The following is a 12,294-nucleotide window of genomic DNA, read 5'->3' on the forward strand; positions in this document are numbered from 1 at the left end:
CGCCGGCAGTCCACAGTCACCTACAGGGAGAGAAAGCGTCGACAGCGTGCTGCAAGAGATCCGTCTCTACGTCAGAGGAGCAGAGAAAACACACATCCCCCAGAGAAGAAAGGGCAATTTGGAAAAGGGGAAGTAGCCATGGTAACCAAGGGAATAGATAAGAAAAATAAAGACCGAGTCCTAAAATAAACCGCATAATTCGTTTGGCTGAACCGAAACCACAGGGCTCGTGTTGTGAGTTCCAAATCTGCGCCACACTTGTGATTCACTTTGAAGACCATATATGTGTGAAGTGCATAATTAAAACAGCACACGCCGTCTGAGTTTAAACATTTATTTCTAGGTAGACAGACACATCCAAGCAGATAGAAGCAGGGAGACGAGTTGTTCAGTTGAAACAGCACATCTCATGGCAATTCCAAACTTGACTCGTACCTCTCAATAATTTACCCTCTTTCTAAAATGCATGAATGGGCTCCTGTAGGCTACATGCAGCCATCTAACTCTACAGTAGGAGAATACCATGGCACTTGGTGGCGAAAAGCAACAGGGTCTGAACCTTGGCACTGGCTATGCAGTATGTCTTGAACCGGTCCCTATAGACACTAAATGCTGTAACACTAAAGGCCTCTGTTACAATGCATTCGTCCAATTGAAATGGACTGATAAACAGACAAAAGGTACAGTGATAGTATTCATCAGCAGTAATAATAATAATATAAAGCTTTCAGAGATATAAAATAATTTCAAGTACTCGCACGTTCAAGCTATGGATCATAAATATCTTCTTAGCAGTAGTGGCTTTGCATAAAACACACACCATCGTTCTCTAGTTGGGACATTCAGGCATGAGAAAACATTCTCCAGTGTTAGTATAAAGGAGGAATTTAACACTGACATTGGGAAGATTAAATACAAACAATCTCAATCTCTTCACGCCAGTGCTCTGGGTTAATCCCAAGACGCACAGCAGACAGCGATAGGCAGGGTGACTTTTGTCAAGTCTCAGTGGATTCCTCCAGCGCAGAGTTTAAAGAGACCACAAACACTGTGGCCTTATTCTCCTCACCCAGTGTTGTTTGTTGTGTGTGCGTGTGTGTGTGTGTGTGTGCGTGTGTGTGCGAGGCAGACGGACATCACTCTGTTGTCTTGTAGTTGGTGAACAGGTTGTACAAGACTCTCAGGGTGGACTTTAGGTTCAGGTTCACAACATCTAGACCACACCAAACAAAAAAAGTATTACTTTTTTTAAATAAACTGTCCTCTGACAGGGATGTTCACACAGAAATAGGCAGGAAAATTAAGCTAATTCCCTTATCTGATTCCTTGTAAGATTGGTATGAAAACATAAAACTAAAAAGATCTTGACAATTCTTTCTGTGAGAGTTTATATTCACGATGATAACAGCTGGTCAGGTATGGTTGGGTGTGGAGGTCACAGAGTGGCTTGGAGCAGTCTCTAAAGTGAGGCTAGGTCTACACCTACTGGACATCTAAGGTATTACAACTCCTCAAGCCTGGTCAGCATCAAAGCCATTTCTGCATACTCAGCCTTCATCAAGCTTACCCCAACTACTGATTTAACAGGGGCAATTCCCATCGTCTTACTAGCCTACACTGTCTTTTAGTGGAACCTACCTTCTGGTCTGGCTTTGGGTTTGTTCAGGCCTCCGTCCTGCATTAGCTCAAAGGCAAACGCAACATTGTGTACCTGAGGGGAACCGGGGGAGAGGGTCAACCAGAGATACTTCAGTTTCAGTTTACTTCTATACGTTTTCATGTTACAGAGAACACCTACCTCTACAGGTCTTCCTTACCTTCTGCTCAAAGTTCTCAGGTGTGAGAAAGAAGTTGTAGAGAGGGACAAAGTAGTCCTCCAGCAGTCCCATCAGCAGCACCAGATAGACCCCATCAGCAAACTGGACATCAGAAGATGAACAGAACCACATGTATTTGATCCCTAGTGGTTACAGTGTTTCATACTGATCTAGATGTTTTAATGAAACATCACATCTAACCTGTGAGTCCAGCTCCGTCACCTCCAGGTTCAGCTTGTTAAGGTGTTTGTTCACAAATGTGATGAGGGACTAATGGAGAGAAGGGCGAAGAGAAACAGTATGTAGTGTCAGGGAACCAAATACATGAATTACTGTAGGCTGACAAAGCACTCTTCAAATAGCGTACCTTCTTCACAACATTGAGCTTGTCGGGTGCGTGATCCAGAAGAGTGTCGAAGGCATCCCTTTCTGAGGGACAGGAATACATCAGTGTTGTTTGGAAAATAACAACACATTAATCAAATTCTACAACTGGCCTAAATCAATCAACATATACTCACCAAATCTACCCATCATCATCCTGTAAAAGACCAAGTAAACAGATTTTAGTGACTGCTATACCTAGCTATAATAAGGTTTATGTTAGACTTTCGTACAGCTCTGGAAAAAATTAGGAGACCATTAGGAGATTTTTCTTTCCTTTCCAAAAAAGTTGAAAAGGAAGGTTTTGAGTGAGGAAAAGAAGGGTTAAAATTAAGAGACCACTGCAAATTGAACGCTTCTGTTCTTTACTCAAAACTTTCCTTTAAATACATTTTGGAAAGGAAAGAAAAAGGTCATTTTTTCGGGAGCTGTATAGTAAGACTATGAGGTATAAAAGTGAAACTTACTCAGTAGTGGTGGTCAGCTCCTTAGTCACGAGGGATGTCTGCAGTATGCCCTCCCTTTTCTAAGACAATCAAAAACATGGTTACAGGTAAATATGTCATCATCATCCTTTTCAATAGATGACAATACATCATCATCATGTGTTATAGATGTGTCGTCATCATTATGTGTAATAAATGTCAGTGTGTTATCATTATGTGTAATAGATGTCAGTGTGTCATCATCTTCATGTGTAATAGATGTCAATGTGTCATCATCTTCATGTGTAATAGATGTCAATGTGTCATCATCTTCATGTGTAATAGATGTCAGTGTGTCATCATCGTTGTGTAACAGATGTCAGTGTGTCATCATCTTCATGTGTAATAGATGTCAATGTGTCATCATCATCATGTGTAATAGATGTCAATGTGTCATCATCATCATGTGTAATAGATGTCAATGTGTCATCATCATCATGTGTAATAGATGTCAATGTGTCATCATCATCATGTGTAATAGATGTCAATGTGTCATCATCATGTGTAATAGATGTCAATGTGTCATCATCATGTGTAATAGATGTCAATGTGTCATCATCATGTGTAATAGATGTCAATGTGTCATCATCATGTGTAATAGATGTCAATGTGTCATCATCATGTGTAATAGATGTCAATGTGTCATCATCGTTGTGTAACAGATGTCAATGTGTCATCATCTTCATGTGTAATAGATGTCAATGTGTCATCATCTTCATGTGTAATAGATGTCAATGTGTCATCATCATGTGTAATAGATGTCAATGTGTCATCATCATGTGTAATAGATGTCAATGTGTCATCATCATGTGTAATAGATGTCAATGTGTCATCATCATGTGTAATAGATGTCAATGTGTCATCATCGTTGTGTAACAGATGTCAATGTGTCATCATCTTCATGTGTAATAGATGTCAATGTGTCATCATCTTCATGTGTAATAGATGTCAATGTGTCATCATCATGTGTAATAGATGTCAATGTGTCATCATCTTTATGTGTAGTAGATGTCAATGTGTCATCTTCATGTGTAATAGATGTCAATGTGTCATCATCGTTGTGTAACAGATGTCAATGTGTCATCATCTTCATGTGTAGTAGATGTCAATGTGTCATTATTATATGTAATGTGTGTGGTATCTCCATACCTTAACCACAACCACCTGTACTGAGACGTGTTCAGGCAGTCTGATTGGGGCTGAGTAGTGCATAGCCAAAGCCACCAGCACATACACAATGGCAACTAGATTCTTCGAATGAATTGCTGTGGACAGAGGAAGAGGACCAGAAGAGGGGGTGCAGTATGCATTAACCAGGACACACTGAACTGTAATGGCTGAAATGTTGATGCATTTATCTTAGCAGGTCAGACATTGCAAACAACAAGTAATATGAAAACCTATGGTTAAATAACATTAAGGTCAACTGTTCACAATATAAAATACAATAAAGTGTGTGCAGTCTACGAAGCCATGCATAGGAACTGAAATGCCATCAGCACTTGGTCATGGTATATGAAAGAAAACTGACAGTCAACGCTCCACTCGATGGACCAGCCATGAGGCCTGAGCAGCTGATTGACGGCCTCCAGTACTGTCTGGAGCTTCTGTTTCTGTCCGATCTCTGACTGGGTCACCTCAGCCACATTGAGCTTCCGACCTGAAAGCTTCTCTGTCAGCGGGAGAGAGGAGACAAACACAGGTAGACTTAGGGGGACTGAAATAAACAGCCCACATACACATTATTGACCCTGCCTGAGTGAACACACAGCCAATGCCTCAGAAAACACTTAACAGTAACATCACAGTTTGCAGTTAAATCTCAGAAAACACTTAACAGTAACATCACGGTTCGCAGTTAAATCTCAGAAAACACTTAACAGTAGCATCACCGTTTTCGCAGTTAAATCTCAGAAAACACTCAACAGTAACATCACCGTTCGCAGGTAAATCTCAGAAAACACTTAACAGTAACATCACCGTTCGCATTTAAATCTCAGAAAACACTTAACAGTAACATCACCGTTCGCAGTTAAATCTCAGGAAACACTTAACAGTAACATCACGGTTCGCAGGTAAATCTCAGAAAACACTTAACAGTAACATCACCGTTCGCAGTTAAATCTCAGAAAACACTTAACAGTAACATCACCGTTCGCAGTTAAATCTCAGGAAACACTTAACAGTAACATCACGGTTCGCAGGTAAATCTCAGAAAACACTTAACAGTAACATCACCGTTCGCAGTTAAATCTCAGAAAACACTTAACAGTAACATCACCGTTCGCAGTTAAATCTCAGAAAACCTTGAAACGGACTCTTCCGCTGTTGCTAAAATGGGATTTCAATTATGTTGAAGACAATCGAGGTCAGCCATTGACACCAAACTGAGTGCAAACGAGTGATTATTTACCAAAGAGCTTCTGAAGCACCTGTCCGTCATAGCAGTCCTCCTCTAAGTCTTTGACGATGATCCTGTCTTCTTCCAACTCATTGTTGATCCAGTCTATCAGCACCTAGACACACCATCTAGTAGCATCAGTATTTCTCCTTTAACTGCAGGGTTAAACACTATGAAGAACACTGTGCGCCTTGTTTTTTACACTGCATCCATTATACGGCATCCGTTTAACTTGACTTAGTAGTTTTCTATTGTATTTTACGCTTTTAGAATAGTTACGTCACTCAATCAATAGTATTAATTTAGTGGCAGGGACACAAACATTTTGCAACACCCAAAACTAAAATGTGTATGTGACAAACACAGCTTTAATATGTTAATGACAATGTTACCTACCCTCAGAAGATCTTTAAATTTAGGATTCTCTCTTGAGGTTGGGTCCAGCATATTTCTCTCAGCATTCTCGTCTATGACAGACATCGAAAGCATAACACTCAATGGAGACTGTAGAGAATTTCAGCTGATTGCAGAAGTACATATACAATAATGATCTTCCACATCCTAAATTAGCAAAAGTCCCACCCTGAAACACACATCACACACAGAACTATTGCACTTCTGTCAAAATGACTCAGAAGCTACGTGGAACTGAGACACAGGGAATTGTATCTCTCTCTCTATATATATATATATATATATATATATTGCACTTCTGTCAAAATGATTCAGAAGCTACGTGGAACTGAGACACATGGTATTGTACATACAGTGGGGCAAAAAAGTATTTAGTCAGCCACCAATTGTGCAAGTTCTCCCACTTAAAAAGGTGAGAGAGGCCGGTAATTTTAATCATAGGTACACTTCAACTACGAGAGACAAAACAAGGAAAAGAAAATCCAGAAAATCACATTGTAGGATTTGTAATGAATTCGTTGGTAAATTCCTCTGTAAAATAAGTATTTGGTCACCTACAAACAAGCAAGATTTCTGTCTCTCACAGACCTGTTACTTCCTCTTTAAGAGGCTCCTCTGTTCTCCACTCGTTACCTGTATTAATGGCACTTGTTTGAACTTGTTATCAGTATAAAAGATACCTGTCCACAACCTCAAACAGTCACACTCCAAACAAGGACACCAGAAACAAAATTGTAGACCTGCACCAGGCTGGGAAGACTGAATCTGCACTAGGTAAGCAGCTTGGTGTGAATAAATCAATTGTGAGAGCAATTATAAGAAAATGGAAGACATACAAGACTACTGATAATCTCCCTCGATCCGGGGCTCCACGCAAGATCTCACCCCGTGGGGTCAAAATGATCACAAGAACAGTGAGCAAAAATCCCAGAACCACACGGGGGGACCTAGTGAATGACCTACAGAGAGCTGGGACCAAAGTAACAAAGGCTACCATCAGTAACACACTACGCCGCCAGGGACTCAAATCCTGCAGTGCCAGACGTGTCCCCTTGCTTAAGCCAGTACATGTCCAGGCCTGTCTGAGGTTTGCTAGAGAGCATTTGGATGGTCCAGAAGAGGATTGGGAGAATGTCATATGGTCAGATGAAACCAAAATAGAACTTTTTGGTAAAAACTCAACTTGTCGTGTTTGGAAGAGAAAGAATGCTGAGTTGCATCCAAAGAATACCATAACTACTGTGAAGCATGGGGGTGGAAACATCATGCTTTGGGGCTGTTTTTCTGCAAAGGGACCAGGACGACTGATCTGTGTAAAGGAAAGAATGAATGGGGCCATGTATCGTGAGATTTTGAGTGAAAACCTCCTTCAATCAGCAAGGGCATTGAAGATGAAACGTGGCTGGGTCTTTCAGCATGACAATCATCCCAAACACACCGCCCGGGCAACGAAGGAGTGGCTTCGTAAGAAGCATTTCAAGGTCCTGGAGTGGCCTAGCCAGTCACCAGATCTCAACCCCATAGAAAATCTTTGGAGGGAGTTGAAAGTCTGTGTTGCCCAGCAACAGCCCCAAAACATCACTGCTCTATAGGAGATCTGCATGGATGAATGGGCCAAAATACCAGCAACACGTTTCAACTCTGTCATTGCTAACAAAGGGTATATAACAAAGCATTGAGATGAACTTTTGTTATTGACCAAATACTTATTTTCCACCTTAATTTACCAATAAATTCATAAATATTTCTGGAATATTTTTCCTTATTTTGTCTCTCGTAGTTGAAGTGTACCTATGATGAAAATATATATATTAATTTTATATATATTAAAATGCGATTAATAAATGGTAATTTCACATTAATCATTTTAGGAATATTTTTTTTCTTCTATTAAATAATACATATATAGGCTATCTTTAACGTCTATCATGTGCACATGTGCACATTCAGACAGATTCATCAAACTACAGTAACCTGTTACCGCAAAATTAAGTAGGTTTCTAATGACAAAAAATACTAAAACAGTTGCCAGATTGAATACTGGTCACAGTCTCACAGTTACAGTTTGTTCTCTATCACTTGGAATCACTTCAATCACTTTTAGTCAAAAGTGTAACAACAGTATTAATGTCTTTCACCCCAGACATATGCTTTATCTCAGAAGGTTATTGTTGGAATTGGTTGTTACCCATCAAGGTGTCTTCAGGGTGGATATCTGCCCCCGAGGTGAGCATGGGAGCGTTGATGGCATTCTTCCCCTCCTCTTGAAGGTTGCTTACTGGATAAAGAGATATACAGTCAGTAGCATTAACCTCACAACAACCCCAACACACATACTGTACACAGGCAGGTCATCAAATCACCTCCCATTCCATCAGAACTCACTGAAAAAGGCATCCAAACCTTACAGGTCCACAAGACTGGAGACACCCTCCAATAGTGGGTCAGAACCATGGCTCAGAACATGACTGATGGCAACCTTAGAGAAACTATTTTAAGTGCTTTGCTCAAGCGCGGATTGACTTTTTGTTTATTAACCTAATCGGCCCAGGGATTTAAACTGGCGACCGCTAGGCAACTATCCCCTGAGGACACACGAGTTGTTGGTGGGCCTACATCTGTGCTTGCACAGTTCTTATACTGAACCCAAAATAGAATGAATCTATTAGTTAATGGAAAACAAGCACTCAATGGTTTGTATCCAAATTACTTCATTGATCAGTGAGGATGTATCCAGTCTTTCCCTGACAGACTCTAAGTTACATTGAAGGGTGAGGCCAGTCTGGCCCGCTTTCTCAATGGGAGTTCTATGCTGACGGTCAGTGGAGATAACGCCTTTGTATATTCCATCTATTTTCACAGACAACACAGTCAGATGAATTACATTTTTGACAGGCAGACAGACAAAAAACCATTAGACAGAAAATTTGATTGGACAGGGGCACGCTGGCACTAAACGCATATAGACATTAATTTATCCTTTTCTAATTCAACATCCATTGTCCAACGATAAGTCGGCCTCGCCCTACACTTGGTTCAAGGTTCCAAGATTAGGATCCATAAAACCTACAAGGCTAAGCAAAGGCTCGCTCTTGCTGACTTTAGCTTTGGTTCCTCTTCACTGAATAATTACGATGGGATTTGGTGGCTAGTGTCTACACTTCGGCCTCTTAACCTAATGGTTCCATTCCTTTCATCTTCTCGTGTACCGCAAGGCACAGGACAGCACATTTAAGGTAGGCAGAAATGGGATGATGTTGATTTTAGAAAGAGGAGGACTTCATAGATGACTCCATAGATGTCCAGTCAGATTTGTCCTGCTGCAGAGATCAGCCACAAAACACTGCCAGCGGGCTACTATATGCCTCTCCCACCACATCACTCACCACATCAGCATTTCCTTTAGAATTACACTCCAGTGTTTCATCATAATTGTGCTATTTCCTCTTAGTGTCCAGTACATTTGGTTTCAAATTACTGTGTTCAAATGTATGAGTAAAAATGTGTGTTAAAGATTTTACCATCTTATGGCAGGATGGCCCAAAACCATAATACAGGCAGATAATACTGTCATAGAGATGTGTCTACAGATAACATAACCAAAGCATAGGATTAGACCCCAGTTACAGTTAACCTGGATTATTTATTTTTTTATATCAAAACCTAAACCGATCCCTTAAATCAACACACCAGCAGCACTCAAAACACATTGGGTCTACCAGAATGTACATACGGTATAATGCAAGCTTTCCCATTCATAAAAGACTAGTTCCTCAAAGCCAGCGTCAAACAGAAGTACCTTGTTTCTTCCTCTTGGTCCCACACAACAGGCCCGCCATGTCCCCAGACCCAGTCTTAATATCCCGAAGGAGTAGCAGCGAGTGAAAGAAGAGAAGTAGACAGAATGTGTGATTGAGAGAGAGAGAGAGAGTGTGTGAGGTGCTGGCGGTGGGACTAGGCAATGGAAGAGACGTCATCACGTCTCATCTTGTGTTTATTTTCGTCACAACTCCGCAACCCGGTAACTCCAGTTACAGAAGCGGAGAAGGGTTTGTATGTATGTGTGTGTGCGCGCGTGTGTGTGTGCGTGTGTGTGTGCGTGCGTGTGTGTGTGCGTGTGTGTGTAGTATCCAGAGTGTGGATACTACAACCCATCAACGGTAACAGGTACCATGGTGTGATGACATCCTAATCTGGCAACAGCAGTTTACTACAACAGACAATGGAGCTCTCAAAACGTGTAGCACTGAATGTACTCAGTTGGCGATGGGACATTCCTGTTTTATAGTTTGCTTTCCATATCATCTGTGTATCCTGAAACGTTCCTTTGATGTTAGAATTACATTCAGCTCTTAATCTGTTTTGGCCAGATTGAAGTAATTATGAACATAATCAACAAAATGTATTCCTGTTATTATAATTACATTAATTCAGTTCCCCGGTCTTGCAGTGAAATATGTCAGGCATTGTTATGTTCAGACCATTAGCAGGGTAAAGTAGGCAGAATACTGCAGACAATTTACAAACACAATGCAAAAAACAAACACTTGTTGCTGCCTGGAAGTAAAGGATGTAATGCCAAGTGATAAATATACATATTTTATGAAAACAAAAAACATATTTCTATCTAGAAGGTTAATGTAAAACATGATTCCCGTGCCCTCAGGTGGGGATGGGGGGTTATCTGGAACACAGGGGAAGGATATTTATGTCACAGCGAAAGACAGCCAATGTCTTAAATTTAGCCCAGGTTATTTATGCCAAGCAGCATAGGCAGGAGTGACTAAATAGACCAGTCTTAACAACACTGTCCAAAGACACAGAGCTGACCATGTCATAACCGTTGCCTGGGCTATTCAGAGCTTTCAGGTGACCAGTTATTAGCTACGAAGACATACTACTACTGCTAGTCAGCGTTTTATGCTTGACGTCAGAAATAACAAGGCATAAGAGAGGAAAGCTAATTACATGCATATACAGTATAGGCTAAAGTCTCATGAGGCCATAACAAAGAGGCTTTTGAAATGGCCCCGGCATGGACTTTCCCATTATAAGACGTAGGAAAAATACAGGAAGACATTAAAAAGGAAATATTTGAAACAAAAAAATACAACTTACTTGTGGGATTACTTTCTGGGAAAGACATTGCTATCACATTGAGAGAATATTTTCCTCAGTCTCCAGCAAAGACATAATGGAGACAATAAGGAAACACTTTCCCTTATACATTTCAGCCGATGACTTGCACTTTCTTCTAAATATTCTGGGTCTTTTATCCTTTGCAGTGAGTGAAACTACCCGATGGGAGCCTATCACAGAGAACACATTTCCTGTCTTTTCATTTTCAGAAACCGTTGCAAACACATTATATCTAAGTCTGCCCAGAACCCAAGGCGAGCGTTTCGGACACATACTGCAGCAGTAATCACACAGTTGATATAACAAACTTTTCATTTTCTTCACAAGGCGGTATGATGTGCTTTGGCCTGGATCACAAGGTGGCGTTCCTGTCAACCTGACCACGTATTGAGCCTTTCATACAGCACTGTGTGGGTGGGCTCATTAGCATGTTCTGTGAGCACCATGTTTCTGACATGACAACCAAGGACCGTGCTTCAACAGAAGCTTTAACAGGAGGACATCTATTTTTACCCTCTGCAATACAAAAAGCTCCCAGAACCCGTCCAGACACACAGTGTTGAAGACTGGCATTTGCAGTGTGTCCACAGCTATAAGAACCTAGCCCTCCTTCTACAACCTTTAAGGTAACTAACTGTTTACAGAAGCATCCACACATGGCTGGTCTGGGAGTAGCCTACCAGAACAGTCAGATCTACAAAACCTTGCAGCTGTCAACACAAGACTGAGACTTGGGAAGGGTGCTTTAAAATAGCTTGGTAATTACATGAGTAGGTGAAAGGGCACAACTTGGGCAGAACAAAGGTTACTCAAAACAAAAGAGGAGGGAAAGTTAACATCTGGAGAAAGATGTTAACTTTATTCCTTATCTTACTGACCTTGCATTCTTGTCGTAGGTGACAAGCATCAGATCTATTTATATTTATTACATCAGGGTGGAATGCCACTTTCCCAGTCAACTTTGTTTTGAGTCTCCTTTTACTTGTTCACAATTCAATCTTCACTTGGTTTTGGACAACTAATGCTGTAACATATATTTAATTCTATATTAGTGTCTCGTTTCAATGTGTTATAACACCTGATCATAATTTGAGTAGCATTAAAAAGTATTTGGCTCGTACAACACGTTTTGTTTCCACTAAAAAGGTTCTGAAGACAATTCCTTAATGTAGACAACTGTCAACAGAATGCATTTATGGGAAATAATGACTGCAGTACCATGGACAGCAGAAAATGGATAGACAACTTCGTGTTAGCATTTATAAAGTCATGATTCAGGAATTTATGTTACCTTCTTTGGATTTCTTCTTACGGACCAGTGTACCTCCTAATTTTCCAAGGAAAGATTCGTCCTTTTTCATCTTGCTCGAGTGCGGGGTGGCTGATTTAGCAGGAGCTCCAGACATTTTTGAGAAACCGTTGCTTCTATCTGCTTGCTACAGCACAGCTCAATTCAATGTAAAACCACAAACCGCGTGATTCATTGAAGAACACATGGAATTAAATCCGCTGGCAGGAAAAAAAACGTCACGTTCCCACATAAAAAACATAGACATCGGCAGCGATAACAATAGGCAATGATGAGCGCTTGTTTGGCTTATCAGTGGGACCGGATGACTCAGTTTAGCAGTCGTTATTATACACTACCCCACAG

General features: G+C 40.8%; 1 protein-coding gene across 3 annotated transcripts; it reads right to left on the minus strand.

Moving 5' to 3' along the window:
• Window positions 1-318: 318 nt before the first annotated feature.
• On the minus strand, window positions 319-12,271 carry parvb (parvin, beta). Of its 3 annotated transcripts, none has more exons than XM_010902731.4 (13): window positions 11,932-12,271; window positions 7,690-7,779; window positions 5,484-5,554; window positions 5,100-5,202; window positions 4,218-4,358; window positions 3,836-3,951; window positions 2,669-2,727; window positions 2,339-2,358; window positions 2,185-2,246; window positions 2,019-2,087; window positions 1,818-1,919; window positions 1,639-1,711; window positions 319-1,213 (listed from the first exon to the last, which is right to left on the minus strand). In XM_010902731.4, exons 1-13 carry the CDS (start codon window positions 12,044-12,046, stop codon window positions 1,137-1,139), a joined length of 1,098 nt encoding a protein of 365 aa, XP_010901033.1. In that variant the 5' UTR covers window positions 12,047-12,271; the 3' UTR covers window positions 319-1,136. The 3 variants fall into 3 exon arrangements, with proteins under 3 accessions (XP_010901033.1, XP_010901034.1, XP_010901032.2); XM_010902732.4 differs by lacking the exon at window positions 11,932-12,271 and adding an exon at window positions 10,620-11,104; XM_010902730.4 differs by lacking the exon at window positions 11,932-12,271 and adding an exon at window positions 9,301-10,126.
• Window positions 12,272-12,294: the final 23 nt, after the last annotated feature.

This window comes from Esox lucius, chromosome 19, assembly GCF_011004845.1.
Source record: "Esox lucius isolate fEsoLuc1 chromosome 19, fEsoLuc1.pri, whole genome shotgun sequence".
Taxonomy (NCBI): domain Eukaryota; kingdom Metazoa; phylum Chordata; class Actinopteri; order Esociformes; family Esocidae; genus Esox; species Esox lucius.